Genomic DNA, 23995 nt, shown 5'->3' on the forward strand with positions numbered 1-23995 from the left:
TAGCGTGCGTTACTGCGCTACACTCGAAGCCGTTATAGTATCAATGTAAATAATTGAAACTCGTGTCAAACGGATATCATTTCCAATCCCTTTTTTTAGATATCTCCCTTTAACGAGGAAAAAACCGCAAGGAACAAAAGAGAATTTCTTTACGATAATAATTTGAAATTTCCCGTAAAGGTAAGGAATAAAGATATGCAAAATGGAAAACGCTGAAAATCAAGTTACAGTAGAAACAGCTACCGCAGCGACATCTCACTAAAATCAACATAAGCTAATTGTTAATAGCGTAGCTTCACAACTACCCTGAGCCAGCGCCACCTAACGGAGGGTAACAAAAGTAGAATGGAATGTGCCACTGAAAGCCTAAAAATGTGCAGAAGAGCTTACTCGAAATACGAGTAGATGGCGCGACAGAGCCTGTGCTCTAAAGAGATGGCGCGATATAGCCTGTGCAATGTCGCAATCCTAAATGACTAGATGGCGCCAGTAACCAACGACCCCGACGTCGTTACAAATTGTGTCTGTATTTCGTTAGAAAAACTTATAAGCCATTTCAGAACAAAATAAATGTCGGCAAAAGATTCATTTGCGACATTAACACACAGGTATAGAAAGGAACAATTAGTAGGTATATTTGTACAGTCAGCGTCAAATATATTGTAGCAGCCAAAGTGGCCAAATAGTTGGTCACACCGTGACCGTACTAAATAATTATATGGTGTAACGAACTATTTGATCACTTTTGCAACTATTTAAATATATTAAGAACGGGTCACTCACGTATTTTAAATCGAAAACGCTCGACATGTTGACCCGTTCTTAATATATTTAATATGTCTGTGTCTTACGGAAGTTTTGTTATAATATATTTGATGCTGACTGTACTTGTAGACAAGTTTTAGCAAATTAATATACTGAACTCCTCCCGACGGATGAGTAAGTATCGCATGAATGTCGGACCCATAGTGTTAGTTTATAATATCGCGATTCGTCGTCGTCGTCGTCGAATGTATAATTGACAACGTATAATGAACAGACATAGAAGTTTTGGTGGCACGAATAAAATTTAGCTAGGGACTTCCACACGATATTATTTTATCGATAAATTGTACTTTCTTATGCCAATTATCTACGATCCAATATGGACCCTAAAATACTTTATTATTACCGACATAAGGTTCATAATTGATTGAATGAAAAATGGTGTAGTGCGCCTCTTCGTTACGTGTCATAAAATTTACCTTAATTGGCCTTTGTTGCAAGGCACTCATGGATTCGGTTTACTTTGCATGGAAATCGATTGAATATCATTAAAATAAGTTTTTGTGTAAGAAAAACGATACTAATAAAAAAAAAATTTAGTTGTTTATGTTGATTTTAAAAATTCCTAAAAATTATATGGGTAACATTGATGGGTAGTAATCAGCATATTTTAGTTAATTTCTATTTTATCCGGTGAACTTAATAGTTAATATGAAATGTCATTTCGAAATAAGTATTCAGTTGTCAATAAATTTAATATCGGAAGGAAGTCCCTAGTTAATTGACGTTCCTGCCACCATAACTTCTATGTCTGATAATGAACTTCAGATATAGAATCGTTTACGATATTTAAAATATAAAGTACCTACATCCCTATGAACAAATGTCACGAATTTGGCACAATAAATAATAAATCAATTAATTAATATTATTAAGTAGACAACAGCAAATAACAAATAAGAATTCTAATCAGCTTAACGAGAAGTACTTAAATAGACTTTTACTTGTGTCTTAAGTATGCAGTAGAAAAGTTTCAAAGATTTTCTTTTGTCATTATTTGTAAGTCATTTATAATAAATATAATAATGTGTATTTTTTTTAGATATCCGAATGTTACCAAGAAATGTCATATAAAATGAAATATGCCTTCACTTTTATTCATGAACTCGATGTCAAAACAAAATTTCTAGAATTAGGACCAAGAAAAGTCTGCAGCGATTTTGATAGCCCACGCAGGGCAAGTGTTATTAAATAACACTTGCACTGCGTGGGCTATAAAAATAGCTGCAGACTTTTCTTGGTCTACCTCTACCTTTGATGGAAAATTACGTGCTTCATTTTAGACTTTGTAATACATATACATATAAAACGTAGCACTCCCATGTTATTTTGCTCGATACCAAATTGTAGACCTTAAATGCTCCTGACTCTGGCAGGAATGACAAGTCTAAAATATGAGTGTGACCCACTTCACAAACTTGTCTGGTAAAGCGACCTACACCACGCCTAGTCTTACAATAAGCAAATAATATCTGATTGTTGGTTTACAGATCCACAGTTGATCGGTGAATTTGAGAATTATTCGCTAGTCCCCCTTCTTGGCATGATGAGAATTCAGAATTACTTTTTGCAAGCAATTATACTTTCACGATCTATTCGAAATAATACTTACATTTACAATATTTTTTTTCGATATATAAGTATTAACTACTCGTACATAATTCTTCTCTGCTCTGTTTTATGGGCACGGAAATGAAATGGGTTTAATTAAAGCTATCTTTAAGGAATAAAAATGGGGAAATTCTGCTGGCATCAGCTCGCTGACACTGTTAATGCAAATTTCGTACAATTCTTTTCTTTACCGCGTGATTTCCGACAAAATAAAAACGTGGTCATTTGTAAGCTTTGTACTTATTTTCAAACTTCAAACTTCAACATTTATTCAGCAAATAGGCCACAAGGGCACTTTTACACGTAAACATTGAATTTACATACAAGCAAAAATAATAAAAATACAACAACAATTTTATAAAATACAACTAATTTTGCAACTAAATTTGAAATTTGTAGTGGTCAAGACTAAATAATATAAGCATCTTAAGGCAATTGATATTATAATAGCATTACTACGTGTGTAAATTATAACATACTCAACTTTGTTAAATCTTTAATCTCAACCCTTTCTTTAAATACATTTATTTCTTGCGCCTGAAACCACGATTAGTCTCTTGAGCACATCTAAAAAATTATTAACTTCGGATGGCTATTTAAAATTCCATTTCCATCTAACACTACGGATTATTCGACAAATATTTATTTCGGAAATGATAGCGTGACATACATACACTTTCGTCCACATACGTAAGGTTGACGAAATGTAACGTTTTGACGACCGGTCTGGCCTAGTGGGTAGTGACCCTGCCTGTGAAGCCGATGGTCCTGGGTTCGAATCCCAGTAAGGGCATTTATTTGTGTGATGACACAGATATTTGTTCCTGAGTCATGGTTGTTTTCTATGTATTTAAGTATTTATATATTACATATATCGTTGTCTGAGTACCCACAACCCAAGCCTTCTTGAGCTTACTGTGGGACTTGGTCAATCTGTGTAAGAATGTCCTATAATATTTATTTATTTATTATTTATAAAGTGAGCCGATCTCTCGAACAAGTTGTGATCGGCTCACTTTATATTTCGTCAACTTTAAACTAGGTAATTACGTCTTGAGGAGGTATCGTCTTGCCTGGATAAGATATTTTGGCAAACTTACAGACAGTTAAAAAAACTAATAGCTTTTTGTGAAGTGATACCCATATATGTACATCGACACAGACATCAATGTACATGATGTTACTTTTGTAGTCCGTACAGAAGGAGCGTAACTAGATTACTGCGCCACATAAAAGCTACTCGCGAGAGGCAAACAAAAGCCTTCACAAAGGACGCTGCGGCCGTCACATCGAACATTTTTTTATTATAAAACCTCGTTACATTCCTCAAAAATATAGAATAAGAGAAATGTTGTAATTAACTGTATCATTTTTATGAAGATCAATTCCAGGGTTCTTGTTTTAACGTCGGCATTTCATATTAATTATTAGTGGCTGGAGAAACCGAAGAGTATTAGTCATTAATTGGAAATTGTGTAACCTGTGTGACAAACCAATTAACGAATACCTATCGTAACGGTATTAAACGTGTACCTTAGTACACTACATGCCTAGGGAGGTGATTTACGAATTACCGCCCGTGCTGGTTTGTCTAAAGTTTTACGTCTTGCCTTGGCCAGGAAGTGAGATTTTCTTCTCGCGTAGCGTAAAATATATTACGCATCAAAAATAATCAATACCTAGATCAACACACTGGCGTGGCTACAATATGTCCATAAAATGTATTTCTTTCTCAGTTACAAGTACTTCAAAAATACAGTTAAAATGCTCTCTTGTGTCATCAGCAGAAAAATGTTAATAGGATTACAGTGGCAGATGAAAGCTGGCCCTGGACAGGTGGGCCGGCGCGCGGCGCCGACCGCAGCGTGCGCCCGACGCGGTGCGGTCGAGCCGCGCGCTCGGATTTGCTAATTAATTCCAAACGCGCACTGCCCACTTTAGAAGGACATATATGGACATGAAATCTGCTTCCGTTACACGACCGCACAGCGCACAATGGAATCTGCGAGCTTTTGTTGTAGAATTGTACATATACATTATAAGCTAAATATGCATAAATTGTATTGATATGACAGCTGTGTGAAAAATACTATAAGCTTTGACACAAAAACGTGAAAAATTTGTGAAAATTATCAACAATATGCCGTAGTAATGTATAAATAAATGTTTTGTTAACCTATTTTGGCCGTCCTGTATGTCAAACAGGCAATATCTTCTTTACTTGAAACAAAAAAAGTAAGATACCTTGGCAAACAGTCTACGAAACGGCATTGAGAGATTTGAGACTAAGGATGAAAACTACATAGGTAATTAAAAAATAAACTAATCAATATCAAATCAAAAAGCATTTATTTTGAGGAAGCAAAGGCTCATAGATACAAATAAACTAGTAGTTCGCCCCGAACTGAGAACTCGCGGTTTGCCAAAAATTATATAGAGCGACTGACTTTCTTGCACCTACTTACTCGTATAGTTCCGACATAAAATGGTAGAAAATAATTTTCAAGAAAAAAACCCGACTTCTATGAGGGCCGGTGAATAGTTATTTGTACAACTAGAGATCAAAGTTTGATATTTCTTCGAGTGCTTATTTTGAGTCCCGTGCAAGCGAAAGATTATATAATAGATAAATCTAATTTAGAATCTTGAGCGTAGTAAGGGATTCAAAAGCGCACGAGATGTAAATAACTTTGATCTCGTGTAGTACACAAAATTTTTCACCCTAAGCAGTGAGAACATACCTAGAGGTACAGAGATAATAGAACCCAAGTATATCGAACTTGTATTAGACCCCGCATGTTGAAATGACATTTGACTATAAAGGTCACTTGAATGTCATTTTGTCTCACTCCGTGAGCAAAATCGCATTTTGCTCACTGAGTGAGACAAAATGTCTCAGTGAGCAAAATCGCATTTTGCTCACTGTTTTTAAGAAGCAAAGTACCCTTGTTCGAGCTGCTGAGGTGAAAAGATTATTGTACATAAATGTTGCACTATGTAGAAAAGGAGTAAAACCACCCACTTTTCTAGTAGGTAATGAAAATGCTTGATTTTCTGATGAAAATACAAAAATCTCTATACGCATGCCTTTAAGATTTGAGGAGTTCCCTCGATTACTCGTGGATCCTATCATCAGAACTCGAGCTTGACAAAAATGTGGCTTAAAAACTTAACTTGCTTAACAAACATAACGAAGAGGACAAATCGCCAAACGTGAACTATGCTTCGTTGAAGAGTTCCGTTCTGATCATCATCAGCAGTTCCACTTCATCAAATATCACTTTTTTGAATGTATGTGCTTGATTTGTTGATAAAACACATAAATCACTATATGTATGCCTTTAAGATTTGAGGAGTTCCCTCGATTCCTCATGGATCCCATCATCAGAACTGGGTTTTGACAAAAACGGGACCAATCTGTATGCATATACATACAATCAAAAAAATAATTTTCAAAATCTGTCCAGTAATGACGGAGATATGGAGTAACAAATATTTAAAAAAATCACAATCTAATCTCCTTTTGAGATTTGGAAGTCGGTTAATAAATGAGGCCGCCACTTTCTACGTAGCTGTCACATTTTTGACGTAAAATGCTTACACATGGCAACAATGTATAGTCTGTCAAGCCATTTCCGTCAGTAGAAAAAGCGGCTAAAAAATGTAGGCGCGAAGGGTTATCGTCCCATAGAAAATTTGAATATTGCACCTTTTTCTACTGACAAAGTTGTTTGACCGACTATAGTATGGAAATTTTAGAGTTCCATTTTATTTAATTTCTACTATTTTATGTCCCACTATAGGCGGCAATGGATCAAAAATCGCGTGGATATATTACAAGATTTACAAGGTCTGTGGAGCCCTTAACTGATACTGTATCTGTGGTAACCCGAAATATTTCCTGTCAAATGTCAAATACCTATATTATGTTTATTTTTATCTTGCTAATTATTTCAAAATGGTAAATTTAAAAACGATATTATAAAAGTGCAAGTCGAGCACTTTCATTTGATACCAAACTCGACCACACTTTCTTGCAAAAAGATGACCAGAATAGCAAGACCCCTCACAAATAGCTTTTTAGCCTTCTAAGCTCTTCTAGCTCAATAACCCCTTGATCGAGCCTGCTCATAATTTAATGACTAAAATATAATGCCCTCAACTACACGTTTACCCAATTTAATTTAAATTTGAACAAATTTACTTAAGTTCTTGAGTATCAAACTATCCTCTGATAGTTCAGCTTAAAAACATCGAAATGCCGGGACGTGCTCCTAGCCAGCCGCGTGTCCCAAGTCGAATGTAAGAACTTCGTTCGCTTCGCTCGTTCGTTCGACTAATGTAAGACAATTTGACATAAAGTGCAAGGTATCCTAAGAATGTGAAATTGTAAATCGATGTAAGTAGGTACGTACGACTGGCTGTGTAAAAGTTCCGTTATAATTTGTAATAAACGGGAATATACAACACAATTAAAACTACAAACATAATTAATATCAAACTTACAATAAAAAGTAAACTAAAATTAAAACTACCTACCTAAACAAAACTAAAACTAATAAACACGAGTATATTTAGGTACTACCTACCTCTATACAGCACTGTATAATCAGCTGTAGAGATAATTGACCTCCCCTTGCATACAAAGTTCTATGCATCGCTGTACATATAATACATACTCGTATATAGTTTCATATACGTATATAACCAACATAAGCTGGAACTTAGCGATGAAAAAAGTGCATATTATCAAAAGCATAGCCACGTGAAGACGTACGGGTCAAGATATTATCTCTGTATTATTTTATCCTATTCAGGTGTGCAATAATAGTAGATTGTACAACAAGGGCATAAAGTGACCCATTTTTACCCGAGGCAATTTTTTGGTCTGAGCGAAGCGAAGCCCAAAATAGTAGACGAGGGTAAAAATGGACATTTATGCCCTTGTTGTACACTCTGCTTTTCACTTCGATTGCGAGGAAAATGAAATTATATTTTTCACGGCAATTTACACCACGAAATTGTCGTAAAGCGAAAGAACATAATACATAACCAATTCCCGCCAACTAACTTTTTATTTTTATTTTTTTTTAACATGTGATCAGAGTTTCAGACGCTTGGTTTTCTGCCAAGTCAAACATTTCGGACCATTTTTGAACGATAATCGACTCCTATTTTATGTGATTTACTAAATTTAATGACAGAAAATACGGATTTCTAATAAATTGTAGCAATAATAAAATAATATAACAAGTTTTGTCATCTACACAATTTTATTGGTCAGTAAAATTGTGCAATATGTTTTAACTGTTTGGCTGTTGAGACCGATTACCTTAGTCTTAGAAGAAAACTTTACTTTTATGCTCTAGAGCATAAAATGCGATTTTATGTCGTCTACGCACGACATAAAGGTGCACTTTTTGAGCATGAGAAGTGAAAAGAGTATTTATATTTGTATTATTTTAATTTTAACCCTAACTCGGCCGGCTACGTGTACGATTACGTAATTTATATAGTACTTATATGAACTGAAGAAGGAACAACAAGAATGAAATGGTAAAGAATCATACTCATTGAAAATAGCTCTACTTACCGCTCGCAAGATTTTTTGGCTACTATACGTTTTTTTGCGCACTGAATAAAACAAAAGCGATAAAAGAATGGACCGAACAATTCAAAAGACATAAAATATTTCAAATTGTATAAACGGAGACTTATATCTCCTTCTGAGCAATATTATAAATCTGTGAGGAGGGATAAGTTATGCGGACGATTTTATGGGAGAGTCATCTCTCGGAATGAAGTTTGAGAGGGTAACACAAAAAGAGCGCATCAAGATTCCGCATGCGAACGGCTATCGAAGATGCGGCACGCGGTGCGGCTCGGCCTTCTGTTATTAAATCTTACGTAGGCAGACATGGGCCCATATTTCATTTACCGAGCTAGGTGACGATTGCGTCGCACACGCCAATCCTAAAGCTCTCACAAAGGGCCAAATTACACCCACTTCGTAAGGCTTCGTCCGCTTTGTGTGCTCTGGAATTGTGCTGAGCCAACTCTGTTGATTCAGTCCGTGTTTGTGCCGTAATAGTGTTTAAATAGACAGGCACTCATTGAATCTTCTAGACATGGGAATTAAATGGTGAAAAAAGTATATCGAAATTAAAAATAATCCGACTTACACGAACATTTCTTAATGAAAGCCTCTGTAGGTTCACGAAAAACTTTTAAAAGCTGCCCGAGGTGCACAGGTCGAGTGCGCGTCACAGCCCTCTTGACACGGCGGCCGCATGCCTAGGCGACGCCCGCGCCGCTACTTGCACACCCATTGTACTAATTACTCTCCCAACTAAACACCATTCTAGCTTGACAGCCTGTTAATAAAGAGTTCATTCCTGCACCGAGATCAACGGCGCAGATATTAAATGTGTCACCACTGAAGTTAATAATTAACTTCAAAGTTTCCCGTATGCTGAGTTTGACACTTCATCCTGAGCTGGAAAGCTGAATTTTCACTAGAAATTGTCTAGAACAGGGGCAGGGAAACTTGCGGACTCGATTATGATATTAAATAGCTTCATATTCAGGTTGTAAGTTAATAAAACTATGGTCATCTGATAAATGAATCGTTAACCATACCTACATTGGCATGATAAAGACGTTAACTACTTATGAATCCTATATAAAATGTACCTATAGTCTTATATGATCTATCAATTTACTTACTTATATTATATTCCATATTAAACTTCTCCTTTACTAACTTCTTGCATGATACGAGCGTACGGGCCTGTTATAGGAGATAAAATGTGATGGGAGCGAAAAGATGCCGACATGGCACTATCATGTAACAATACTGAATATACTCGTATTGTTATTTTCTTCGCTTTTACTGCATTTTACGAGCATGATCTACAACTTTTTAGAACATACATTGTATTTCACAGGATAGGGATTAGTTGATTATGTGGATTAGATGTAATATTTTTTTTACGTATCGCTATTAAATAAATGAAACAAAATCGCAAATATGGTGCCTCCTAGATATTTCGAATGAATAGCAATGCTGTCAAGAGTCTAGAAAAATGAAAGAGAACAGAATTTTAAAAATTGATGTGGTCAGGATTCATGACCAATATAATATTATGTAAGTAGAAACATTAATTGATATCCGTAATAGACACGAGATTGGAAATAAATCTGGTATCTTCATATCGAGAACACTTAGTTATAATAAACAAAGCAAATTCTTAGTTTAGGTAACTTTCCTGCAGTAATAAAAGTAACCCTATAAAACTAACCAGTGTGCACAGGTTGTAATAATAGCCCCGGCTGTTGTGTAAAGAGCGAAACGCTCTTACCGACAAATTTAACAAAACATAGTGCCGCTTGGCGTAAGCTTATGCGAGTATGCGACCGTTCGTAAAGAATCGCGCAAGGCGACGCATTAGGAAGATTAAAACTTGTAAAAGCAAAGAAGCGAACCAAGTGCCTCTGCAGCGTCACTACAAACGTACAAGTACATAAACACACGCGTCGCGAACGCTTCCCGCAGGCTTTACAGACACAGGAATTTGAATCGGGTAGGAGATTAAAAATAATACAGAGCCTTTGCTATTCTTTGCTTGCATATGACTTCTTGCATTTCGAACTAGGTCATGCTCGCATTTCAATGTAATAAATTTAAATTTCAAACTACGACGAGATATCTCGCATTTAATAGGTGCTGCTCATAAAGAAAATTTATTGACTAATTATTAGCCAATAAATAAATTAGATAATAAATAATAGTAAAAAATAATAACTTACGCATTAAAACAACATTTACGGAAACCATACTTATAAGGAATTTCATATTACGAGTATTTTGTTATTAAAAGTACAAAAATGCCTTGATCGAATATGTAAATTAAAAACTGGATGATATATTAACAAAAACTTACCTATAATGAGCCGGAGCAGGCTGGCAGCAAGCTGACCCAAGTCCGGAGAATTAGCCATGGGTCACACACACGCAAACATGGTCACAACGATTACGATCCATCACACTTCACCAAACAGGTAACTGCACTGCAAATACTTGACGCCTACTATTTACAAACCTAATGTTCTTACAGCTACACCAATGTTTAGCGATTTATTCTCAAGGAGCAAAACGAAATCATGGTGGAATTTTCTGACACGGAGCTACTGTGAAATTAAATTATGCATTATTATTTGATTCGTAGATTATTCGACACGTAAACGAGTTCATGGAAACAAAAAAAAATACGGGAGTGCTCCGTCAGTGTTCCGTATTCCCTAGGAACCGCCCCTGAGCACTGCACAATAACTCACTCAAAATCCGTATAACTTTTTTAATTCACGCCTCAGAATTAATGCAGGCTTTTTTGCTGATTTATTTCAAGCAACGCTGTTTATAAAGAAGGTGAAATTGGGTAATGATATAGATATATATACGTTATATATAGGTATGAGATTAACATTTAAAATATCGACTTATCTACATAAATGTTTTCCCAACTCGTTCGATCAGTGAAATTACGTGTATGTTTTCCCAACTCGTTCGATCAGTGAAATTACGTGTTTAACATAATAGGTAGTTAAGTAGTAATTATGTATGTAGTTGTACTATGTACTTGGGTTCTCGTAGTTCGTCGGGTGAGAATACGTTTGTGCCATACGCTTACATGGTTTGCAGGAGAGCGAAAACAAGCAAAAAAAAATATTTTTCGGAAAGTTTTACATTTAGGAAATATTGAACGTATTTATCATTTAGGCACATATGTTTACTATTTATAGTACCATACAAATATTTTGAATATAGTGTTAATCATGAAATAAAAGCATTTTTATTATTGCCATATCCGTTTTTGATGAGTAAATGTCAAACGCATAATATATGATATGACACAAAAGTTGTGGATATGTCACACTTTTGTGATAATTTTCTGTTAACAGAGTGTAATTATCCTATAGGTAGTAAAATGCGGATATGGCACAAACGTAATCTCAGCCGACGAGTTATGCTTTTGAAACAATGCTGTTGGCTTTGTAAGGTTATTTATGCCTGCAGATTCTTAGGAAAACGACCGCACAAAACAGAACGTTCTAACTAAATTAAGCTTTCTACTCGGTATTTTAATGAAAGAGGTAATCCTTAATTTATTACCCATAATAAATGAACATACTATTTAAAAATGTTACTATGCCTGTACCTGGTTACCTACATTTTCCTTTAAAATTTCTTTGTAGTTTTACATGTATGTAAAATGTATAATTATTGGCGCAATAAAGAATATTTACTTACTTAATTCGGTTTTAAGCCTTATTCTTATTTCAAATAATATGAAAGCGTTTTTATTGCGTAAACGCGCTCGCGCCTTTCATTCGGTCACATATATGCGAGTGCATCACTTTAATATTTATATTGAATTATTATTTGTGATTTATTAAATGAGTCTATTCTGAAAGAACTAAAAATCACCAAACGACTCTCAACAATCTGCCAGGGGAGGGCTCTTAAATTCTTTGGGCACATCATGCGGTCGCCACACCACAGCCTCGAACGTGACATCATACTGGGGCAAGTTGAAGGCAAGCGCGCTAGAGAAAGAGCCCGTGCAAGATGGTCGGATTCCATAAAACAAGCATGTATGGTTCCATGCAGAGGGCGAAACGCGAAAAAAAAAACAAGGCTTGATGCAAAAATAAAGCTTTTGGTTGTGTATACAAACTAAGAAAGCCAGAGAACCTAAAGGTTGTCTGGAAGAGATTGCTTTTTAGCGATAAGACCGCCTGTTGTTTACCTCTGCTTGTGTTTCTGCTTTCTTTTGTATTGTTTTCTTTTACTAAGGTGAGCAATAAAGAGTACTTGTATTGTATTGTAAGAAAGAGATTGTAATCTCCTGCAGGTCCAGTGGACATTTGACCCACGGCCGGGCAGGTCCAGTTATCAGCTAGTTAAAATGCAAATTGTTGTCTTTTGTTTCCGCAGGCCGATCGACATGACGATTCGTCGCCGCGCAACAAAAAATGCTAAATATTCATTTATAGGCAACGCGGGTATATCCCTTTCATCGTTACGGCCAGATCTGAGATTCGCCAGGGGACAGCAGTTTATTTTATGTCATCATTTTAAGGCGTTTTGTCACAATATAGATAAGAGATACGATTTTTTATGCTACGGCAAATATTCTTTGTCTAAACAACACAATTCATTAGTGAGTTCATATTTTAATGATAGATATGGTGTCTAACACAAAACTGTGTTCACGTCTTTCCTGTAGACATACCCAAAAGATAAGTAAGGGCTATTATGGTTAATTTTTTATTTAACCCTACATGAAAAGGTAGGTACTCCTTTAATTTCGATAAGTATGATAAAATCATTACCCACAAGCTGTTAACTCTTGTCCACAGGAGAGAAAACGTGTGTGTTCGTCAGAACTGTACTTTTGCCTCTAATGTTTGGGTATGTCAACAGAAAAGACGTGAACACAGTTTTGTGTTTGACTCATCTATTCAAATATTACAAATTTATACCCGAACACGGAAAAAGATCCATTGGAAAAATATCCGATTTCATGAACAAAATATAAACGGTTTTCCACAAAATTCGTCGCAATGTGAACTCTAGAGTCTAGTCAGCTCAGTAACGATTTATATAATAAAAAGGCAAGTAAATGTGAACAAAATCGCGTTCACTAACAACTCTATAACGGCACAGTGCCCGGCGATCTACAAGTTTATCGCCACTTTTACGTTAATGAGGCTGCGACGGAGTTCCGTGCGGGGTCTGGTTGAAATTTATGAATAGTCAAATGTTTTCGGTGTTCCAGTTAACTCGATGCCAACCCGATTACTAACATCAAACTTCATTGGAATATATTGCACGCGCCGGCGGTTTAAAACTTCTGAGCCCCGCTTCCGCGAGAAAAACGGACAACATTAATGTTGATGAACACACGTTATCAGATTACTAATAAGCCTTTGAACTTTACAGTGTTTGCGCAAACCAATATAATCTATGAAGAAGAAAGAAAGAAGAAAGTTTGCTCTGATCGATAGTACGATTACACGAGAGTAAAGCCTAATTTAGTAGAGTGACCTGCAATATCTGGTACGACAAAGGGTCTATTATACTTACGACAAATGGTTTACAAAGTCGTACCTACTAATTAGTCATTCCCTTCAAAATACAGTGAATTTGACGTTATCTAATTGTTACTCATTGTGATACAAATATATTTAGTACCTAAATGGGATTGTATTTCATAATATCATTAGATCCAAATTAACATTTCAGCCAAAGATATGATTTTTAATAGGTAGTTATATACACAAAGACTATATATTCCTGTTGTCAAAAGATATGATATTTCTGGTTGAAGAAAGATTCTCTTCGAATCGAAATTCTATTAATACATATTCTTTGGTGTCATATATTTCGTATGTTGGTGAGTTTTAGGTTTTAAATATATCCGTGTACAAAAAGAACGTCACAAAAATATTCGTAAACACTTAACTTTCATCGCATTGAAAACGACGTTATTTAAATAGTGTGTCGGTGGAAAAACCTAGACTTAGAATCCCAAACATGTATGTAGACGAATGTCGGAAACACCCACTGAGGCTTTTAAAGCCTCATTGAATGGGTACTCTTAAATCAGTTTCTTCCACATCTGTATGTAGGCGCCACTACAAAATAATATATTCGGAAAGTTCGTGAACAAAATACAAACACAGTCGAGCGAGGAGTGGCGGCATGAAAGACCCTCGAACAAAGCGGGTGCGGTCACTTGGTGCCGATTGCGGGCCGCACAAGTACTTATCATTTTGTTTACGGCTAAACAACTAACGGGTCACTTTTCGAATAACTGTCACTATTGTTCGTAAATCATTAATTAATTTTCGTTTACAGTTAGGAAACAAATGACAAAACTCTTAATTGAAATTCCGTTGACAAAAACATCGCCGGAGACGGACAAAAACGTAATTAATCGCAATTTATTGTAGGTAAAACATTTCGGGCTTCCCCCTTTGACTTGGGTTTAATTGTTTTACTATTGTGTTTTATATATGTAGCTAGATTATATTGACTAAGCGCTACAATATAAAAGGATTCCACAGAAGACAGAAGTCAAAATAACACGTCGTGTCATTCATAGACACGAAACTGACAAAGTCATTTTAAATTTACAGTTTTTATCTCTTTATTTTTACCTATGGGAGTGTCAATTAATTCATTATGTTTGTCTCTTTCTAAATTATGGGCCTTGTAAATACCGTTATTGACGCCGTAATGAGACGTTGTCGTCGATCCTCAGTATTGTATTGTCCAATTTGCTGTATTGAGCGAAATGTGTTATTATTATTGGGAGCCTATAATGTCCCACTGCTGGGCAAAGGCCTCCCCCCACTTTTTCCAGTCTTCCCGATCCTGTGCAGTCCCTGGCCATTCCCAATAAAAAGGAGTCTAACTCGTCTCGCCATCGCCGACGTGGTCTGCCAATTCCTCGTTTTGAGCTGGGCTGCCACTCTGTGGCGATTTTGGCCCACAGCTCACTCGGCATTCGGCAGACATGACCAGCCCAGTCCCACTTTAGCTTGGCCGCTTTCCGAGCTACGTCGACTATTTTTGTTCTGGAGCGCAGCGTGGTGTTCCGGATACGATCCATTAATTTCACACCTAATATGCTGCGCTCCATAGCTCGCTAGCAAACACCTAGTTTGGACCTCTGACACGCCGTCAAGGACCAAGTTTGTGCACCGTAGGTGAGAATTGGAAGTATGCATTAGTCCATGAGTCTCCGCTTAAGTGACAGGGGGAGATCGCCTTTCATCAGATATTTCATGGACCAATAGCTCCTCCAGGCGTTTTCAGTCCATGTTTCGACTTCCTTCTCTTGTCGCGCCTGGAAGGAAACTAGTTGGCCCAAGTAAATGTACTCCTGGACATATGCAACCGATTCTCCGTTTATCTCAATCCTACGTGGGGTGCTGCTATTTGTCATTAGCTTGGTCTTCGACATGTTCATCCGAAGTCCAAGCATTGATCGTAGCTCGGAAGCAGTCGAGGAGAATAGAACGATGTCGTCGGCAAATCGAAGATTAGTTAGTCTTCTATTTCCGACGACAAGGCCCCTATCACCCCAACTCGGGACGAGCTTCCGGAAGACTTGTTCTAGTGTGCTGGTAAACAGTTTCGGCGACAACGGATCTCCTTGTTTGACTCCTTTTTGAATATTGAAGGGTGGACCAGAAGACTGAAGTTTTATGGCGGCTGTACTATTTCGGTAAATGGCGGTTATAAGCTGGATGTAGCTAGGATCTATATCTTGACTGCGTAAAGCTGTGAAAATGGAATCGTGATGAAGACAGATATTCTTTGTATTAAAAAGTATGAGACTATGCCCACTAGCCCGTTCCGTCACCGACCATACCCGTCGCGTGCCATGCACGGATCGCCAAAATTGTCGGCGAGGATATTTTGCCGGTGCCGAAACGCTCGTTGCCAGAACGGTGCTTGCAGGCGGCGAAACGGTGAGCATACGGGTTATAACCGCTTATGGTAACCGTTCTAAGCCCCTTATAAACGCGTTGTCATATTTCTTGGTCGCTCATGCCAATCTGATAACTATTCGCTCGCTCTTTCTGACGAGGCTTGCTCTCGCGAATAAAACGCGGATACTAAGGGGATGAAACGCGGATGCTACGGGGATTATAGGCGGATGCTATGGGGATGATACGCGGTTACTAAGGGCACAAAACTCGTTATGTACGGATATGAAACAATGTGGACACGGTGTAGTGGGCATAGTAGTCCGTATCGCGTTACATTCCGTACCTGATACGTTCACAGTACGGTCATGGTATGATACGGTGTAGTTGGCAGAGACCTTAAACAGTCCCAAAAGATAAAGCGGGATCGCTTCTTAACTACTTTATCAACCGCCGTTATGTGGTAGTGTCCATACATGAATCTTTTTTCACTTTAATAATGTAAATTTTTACGAAGTCGGATTTTGGAGAGCTGATAGGGTAAATCATGTATAGACAGTTATCGTTTAGGGTCAAATCAAAAGACTACCTTCCTCTCCTTCAAAATATTCTGTTTTAACTAGACCTAAGTGTTAATAAAATTGGCATGTAACACATCTGTTCAAGCTTACCTGCTATTTTAGTAACAAATTTAGTACTATTGGCTACTTAACTGGTGATCATTCACACCTCTACAAATAGTCTTGCTACGGGAATACCATGCCACAAGCTACGCTACGCCGTAGCGTTACTAGTGAATGTCGGTGAATTTATGATAGCCGTCATCTATAAAGCCTGAGCTTGATTCTGTGTTTTTGTTGTTACTATTTTTTTATTGGTAAATGCGCAACAGTAATGAGATCTATTTAGTTTAATCCCCGGCATTACACCACGGGACATGAAGTCTTACGGGCTTAATGTGGCCGCGGCTAACAAACTTTCAGAATAATTCACAGCGGGATTAGAAGTGTGGATAATGCCATCGCTCTCCAAGATAAAATAAATCAAGCCTTAATTATTAGTTTTTTGAAGTGAAAACTTCTTTAGCGGCGCTGAGCACTTTTTGAGGTGGGGAAAAAATTATAAACTCGAGACAGCGTAAGGCGTAACGCGTAAGGCGTCTCTCCTCTCTTTCTACCGCACGGCGAAAATGTATGCCTGAGCCTGCTGTTTCATGTAGGCGGCGCAGGGCGCTTGCGTGACGTTATGTTATGTGTGACGGACAATATTATTCACCAAAGAACTTTAGTCATACTGTCATAACGTATCATAATCAGGTCAATTATTTAAAACTGGACTTTTATATTAAGCAATAATGCTCAATGTTCTAATCTTGTACGGGCTGAAATACGAGGATCTCACAGTTACATTCTAACTTTATATCACTCCAATATAGTACAAGAAAGCTACATCTTGATGAAATCGCTAATAAAAGTGAACTCTAGTGCTGGTGAATAAAACTCAAAATATCTTGACCAAATATATTTAGATGCGAGGTCTGCAAGGTAACTTTACAATTTCCTTTACACTAAATTCAATCTGCTATTGAATATTTACCCAATGCCCAGTAAAGTCTGCATAAAAGCGGTACAAACGTTGCTCATTGGCAAGACGTACGAGGACACAGAAAGACTACTAGAAATAGTCAAATAGAAGTTAACAAAAGTTGGAGAGATTTATATGTGTGTACAAACAAATTGTTAAGTATGTCACCACTTAACGTTCTTAAGAGTAGAAGATAGTCATAGTCATATAGTTTATTGTTATTATAAATAAATAATCATCTTGTTTGGTAAGCACTTTCCCACTTATACACTGACCTACAAAACGTCCGTACCTAAGATACAAGTAAATGTTTACTTAGTTTAGGTATTGTTATCAAATTTCCATTAGAGACAGAAAATACACATTTGTATCGGTATTAAAGTTGTTAAATTGATCTTTACCTATTTTTAACTTGAATCCATGAATGAACTAGTATTTAAGTATAAATTGTATAATTACCATTGTATAAATCAAATTAGCATAAGTTTTAAATGAATAAATATTATCTTAATTTCTATTCGAATTTTAAACAATTAACGCTACAAATTTAAGCTCACTGGCCAGCAATTTCGGAACTAAAGTTTTTCAATAGAAAGGAAGATGGGTCAATTATACATAGTGCTGCAGACATTTTGGACTAGTCATTGAGTTTTCACTTCTGTCGGCACTCCCGGAGTGCAACCCTTTGTTTTTTTTTCAGAGTTTCTGTGGTTACATTTTCAAATATATAGAAATGTAAAGAAATTGTTTTCCAATCCTCTTTACATAGGGTCTTTATCTACAATTTTTTTATTGCGAATGTTGACGTCTTCAAAATCGCACCCTGTCATAAAATAGTGAGCTATGTCATAGAGAAATATAGTAAGAATAGAGTGCTCACTCCATACATCAGTTTTGGTACCAAAACGACTATTATTTTCGCAGTAGACATCTAGCATCGAGTAGCGGAATTATTATTAATTACCCTACTTGATACCTACTAGAATTCTCTAGTGTCGCAACTCACGAAAATTGTATTGAATAACAATTTACAACTAATATTGAAAGCAGAAGGAGTTGAAAATAGAGTTCCGGTTAATCCGGTTATAATACTAGCTGAAAATTGTTGAGCTTTAGACTTTTCGGTCGTTGCAACATCTATTGTCAAGTAGCAGTACTGATAATTCCGCTACTCGATGCTAGATGTCGACTGTGAAAATAATAGTCGTTTTGGTACCAAAACTGATGTATGGACTGAGCACTCTGTATTTTTTTCTCTAGGGCAATGTGGTTCGGTCGGTTAGTGTTGACATCGCGGGTGTCGCGGAATGGGCGGGCTGCCCGGCAGAGATAAAAACCCGCCACGGTGGCCGAGTTTAACGGCAGCACCACTACCAGGCCACTCCCACTGCTAACAAAATAACACACACGTAGCTATCTACAAATGATTTTAATATAATATAATAGTCATTCATGAAAACGGACGAAATTACTGGATTTGCAAGACACATATACACAAAGCACATACTTAGATTATAACAATGCATGTATGTACATATAGCTCTACTCGTATGGGAATTAGTTAAATTTAATGTAACGTATTGAATATTTGTACGCCATATTATGGTAAAATAAGGAATGAGAATGAAAACTTTGTATTGTACCACCCATTGTACCCTTATTTATGCAAATAAATATTTTGATTGGTTGATTTATTTATTGATACGCGTTTTCCCAGAGATAAGACCTAGCTAGATCGATTTATCGCCCTCGAAAACCCCCATATAGCAAATTTCTTAGAAATCGTTAAAGCCGTTTCCGAGATCCATAATATATATAAATAAACAAGAATTGCTCGTTTAAAAGTATAAGATGAGCTAAACAATAGATAATGCATAATGCTTAATGAAACTACTGTGATTGTATTTCGCGCACACCATTCAACGCAAGCAATCAAGTTGTCTCGCACGTATTGGTGTGCGTAAGGTAACTAATGACACTACTCAAGCTCTTTTCAAAAGAAGATGAAAACTTTATCAAATCATTAAAAACAGAATTGGCCTCGCACAGTACATTTAAATACATAGCTAAAGTCAAATCAAGATGTGATTATGTTCGTAAGATAAATGTCGCTCCAGGTTGCGCTACGAGAATGCCTTACTTATTCTAAATCGCACTTATAGGGTTCATCTACATATATTAAAAATATGACATGATTGGTTTGCCAACTTTAAGTACTGTAAATAGAACTACTTATTCAGGCTCAAGTCTTCCAATTTGACTTTATTTGAGTTCGAACATTTAAGTCGACATAATTCGATCAGATGAAAAATACGTAAACAGGAATATTTACATCGGAACAAATCAAATTACTCTGCAAATATTTTCTCATTTCCGGGCAATGTTCTGAGAAAAAAGTGAATTTGTTTTCGAACGCAGTAACAAAGACTCGACCTGCAGCAGGTACGTATGTAGGTACATTGTACGGCGCTGAATTTTGCGTAGGTACTTAACGTTATAATAAATCAGATGTCGGAATAAAACATCGTAGTGGACGGGATAAATCTGTCGAACCACTGACAAATGCTGTGGCGGAAGCGTATTGGGCTGAGACCGCAAACACCCGATGAACTGTATCATGATAGATATTATGAAATAAATGGCTACACGCAAACTGAAACACGAGGAAACTGGCAACACCAGAAGTATAGTCAACAACTTAAGACGCAGTAGGAATACTAAACATTATTCAGCATAAAAAGTAATTCAAAGTAGCAATAGATAGAAAGAAACCGCTTTGAAGTAGGTTTACGAACGGGAGAACAAACGCAAAATAGAATAGATTCCTTATAGCCCGAGAAAAAGGTTGTCGGAGATATTTATGTGAATACCAACTAGGCAGCTAGGTTCTCAACCACATATTTATCACGTCTTCTGTAATAACAATTTGTTTTTTCGAGGGTACAAAATAGGAGCAATAGTAATGTTCCACCTCGACATTTAGGAGCGTTCTTTTATTTATAAAAATAACAATGCGATACCTGTTTTCTTTTGAAACAGCCAACGGGAATGATAAGTGGAGGAAGGTGTGCGCTATATTTATTTCTTTTTATAGACACAGTAAGAGTTTCTGAGATAAAAATAATATAACTCAAATTACGAAGTTAATTTTGGGCGTTTATCAGTCTGGTAATAAATGTTCAATAAATATTACGCTTACAAAGTATGATTGCAGGTATTATGAGAAAAGTAGATTCCAGTTATCATTCTTCGCAATAATAGTCTATCCAGTCAGAACGAGTAAATATGAATTCATCTAAAGCGAAACATAAACGAGGTAATGTAATTATGTAAACATAAAATTCCGATCGGTAATGTTTATGTCGACAAGTTTGTAATCACCATAACTTAAACACAAATTAGACGCAACTTGAAACTGAAGATCTCTTTGATTATCAAACTATTAGATTCGCTAAAGTTTGTACCTACTTGTAATACCGGAGCGAGGGTCGATTGGTTTTAGCGGCTGTAGCGCGTATCTATTCCACAGTCTCTATAACGGTCCCATGCATATTAAAGACACCAATCAACGCGAGGTCTTCAGTACTCATTACTCCAGTTGGTAATCGCTAGCCTCAGAAAACCTCGGTTCCACGAGGAACCAGATTAATTACAACCCAGGGAGTTGCCGCGCTGCGTTCTGCCCTAAACGACTCGAGCACAAGAAATGACCTACTTTCTTGATTTCTCTCAATCTTTTAAACAGTTATTTGGAATATATTTAGTGACCTGTCTGAGTAAAGGAATAGCTATTCTACCGAATTGCCGACGGACGGGACGACAGATTATGGTAATAAGCAAGAAAAAAAACTTACAGATAAATAATTATATTACTATTGCTATAGATCGGCGGTCGGCAACCTGCGGCCCGCGGGCCGCATGCGGCTCGTGAAACTGTCACTTGCGGCCTGCGAGCCTCTCTGGCTATGTAATATTGAGAAACGACAATGTCTGATAAAGTCATAAATATTAACAAAGTACGGCCCGCGTCAACGTACTCATCGTTAACTACGCTACTAAAACTACGCAAAAAAAGGTTGCCGACCGCTGCTATAGATAAAGGAATTTGTAAAGCGATTTAAATGTACTCGTACTACCTACAACTACATGTTATTGTATACGTACACTCAAATTTAAAAGTTAAACAGGCCGAGGATATTTACCTACACCATATTCTCGCAGCAAATTAATTAGCTGCCCGCTCTGGTAACGACGAGCGGTTTCCTTTCTCTAAATGAGAGGATAAAGACATGCATATTATCAACGCTTTAAGTAATTAGATTCAAGCCACCCATGTTAGGCGTGTAGGTAACGTACCTTCCTCAACCCATTTAAACAATTAACATGTATCTTATTACTGTACCAAAAACAGTAAAACACTTCATAAAGCGCATTTTAGTTTCATAATCGTTGATATTCAAAGGCTTGTTATTTATGGCCAGTATAAGGCGCCGTTGGAAGTTTAATATACGTATAATGTATGAAACTGACCTAGCCCAGCTTTTGTTTTCAGGTGCTTTTCTATTTTTCCCTACTCTGTTGCAACAACATCCGGAGCTGGAACAATGTTCGTTGCGAAACGGTTTGTATATGTCACAGGTAAACTGAAAAGGTCGTAAGTAGGTACCTATGCTGTCAGCGTCAGGCCGCACAGAACGGACCTGGAAATAAAAATATACCTACGGCCCGATTCGAACTTTAAGATACGTCAATGAATAGATCTAAAAACGATATGGATTCGATGTTTAGTGTCAAAAGTGACGTTTTTGTTTGAAGAAACGTCACATTTGACACTGACATATCTAATTAACTACAAGTACTCATATTTTCGTGTACCTAAGAATGGGTAATACGAGGAAAAGTGGATTTCTTTTAACATAAATATATTTCGGATTTAATTTTCAATAAGGTAAAAAAATACTGTGCCCTAATGATTATATGAGCAAAAATAAATTGGCGTTTCTGAGTTTCAATTTGTTATTTATCTAAGGATGTCACGAACTAGTTTTCAAGATAAAATTATATAAGTACCTTAACTATACGGGCCAACTACAGTTTTTTTTTGCGTCAAAACCATCTTTCTTGAAGAGAGGTTGTAATTAAAGTCAGTCGGGATACAAAAAAAGAATCGATTAAGACCTTATTAGGCAATTCCACAAGCAATAATTCCACAAAGTAAATTAAACTTGTAGTACGAGTATTCGTAAATAAATTCGAAATAAATTAGAAACAAGTAAATAACAGGAAAGTATTTATCGACAATACTCTTTGTTTAGGCAATAATTTATAGTTGTTCTTATGATTCTCAAATTATTTAAGCACTTAATTATAAATGGTTTTAATATCAATTAACTAAAATCTTGTAAAGCACTTCTCATATTTATTGAATAATCTCTTTGATCTCATTTAGTTACGTGCCTGAAAACAATATAATTCGTAACCTTAAAGCATTTTTTTCTAAATGTATTGCTTTGACTTTCCACGTAATATCCGTTCAATACGATCTGTTGTTCAGACGAAATAAAATATTTGTTTAGTTCGAATGGAAATCCAGATAAAGTATTTAATCAATCACCGCTGGACAACAAACGGTATCGGAATAGCGGGGACGGGCCTGTCAATAAGTGTAACCGGTGAGTCATAATACTTATTGAATAACGATTGTTGCCTGGCCTGATCTTTCAGACGACTCGTAAAATCATCTGTCAGACAGCGATGGTTCATTTTTCTTTTGCAATAAGTAGAAAATACTCGAATCATGGTTCAATAGATCTTATAGGTTCATATTTTATTGTATTCTTAACTTGTTTGCGTATTTCCTGTCATAAAGAGTTAGTAAGCTTAGAGTTCTCACTTCTTACATAGTTTTGCGAAAACTGGTGCAAGTAAACTGATGTACGAAGTGAGCAATGTAAGCTTACCTACGATTTCTCTGTCCCTGTAGACATAGCAAAGTTAAGAGAATTAAAAGCAAAAATTTGAACTGCACGCATAGAGGCGGGATCAATTTTTTCATTAGGTACTAGCGGGTCAAATAAGAAAAAAATGCTAACCTATATATGTACCCAGGTCGTTAACTTTTGACGTTTTTCAGAGAAGTGACCTTAAGTGTGTTTGACCTTATTTGGAGCTCATAATAAGGAATTAAAAATAAAATAACAACGCACGGCAAGATACTTAGCATAGTATATCCGTTGTGAATCGCATGTGCACTGATTGGATGTTCAAAACTTGTCATAGCTACATTCAATTTAGTACAATGAATTGTAATTGCGGGAACAGTAAATCAGTAACTTTTAGAGTTTCTGTAAAATAAAAATACTAGGCCCTTCAATGTGATTGCTGGCGTCTGGTCCAATGTAGGTAAGTAACAAAAAATTAATGTGTAGGAAGTTTCAACGGAAATTAAATTCATTAAGGTATTCAAAGCGCC

At 36.6% G+C, this 23995-nt stretch overlaps 2 protein-coding genes across 3 annotated transcripts in view; one reads left to right on the plus strand and one right to left on the minus strand.

Moving 5' to 3' along the window:
• Positions 1-23995, plus strand: part of LOC134790671 (uncharacterized) — a 333743-nt gene that overhangs the window by 178185 nt on the left and 131563 nt on the right. The window lies entirely within an intron of this gene.
• LOC134790644 (neural-cadherin-like) overlaps positions 1-23995 on the minus strand; it is a 304222-nt gene that overhangs the window by 123881 nt on the left and 156346 nt on the right. The window contains exon 1 of one of the 2 annotated variants that reach the window (XM_063761504.1): positions 10380-10507. The exons of the other annotated variant lie outside the window; for it this stretch is intronic. Within the exon in view, the coding sequence (XP_063617574.1) occupies positions 10380-10437 (58 nt within the window). The 5' untranslated portion in view covers positions 10438-10507. Of the gene's footprint in view, positions 1-10379; positions 10508-23995 lie in introns of those variants that run through there. 2 annotated transcript variants of the gene reach the window in all.

Source organism: Cydia splendana, chromosome 5 (genome assembly GCF_910591565.1).
Source record: "Cydia splendana chromosome 5, ilCydSple1.2, whole genome shotgun sequence".
Taxonomy (NCBI): domain Eukaryota; kingdom Metazoa; phylum Arthropoda; class Insecta; order Lepidoptera; family Tortricidae; genus Cydia; species Cydia splendana.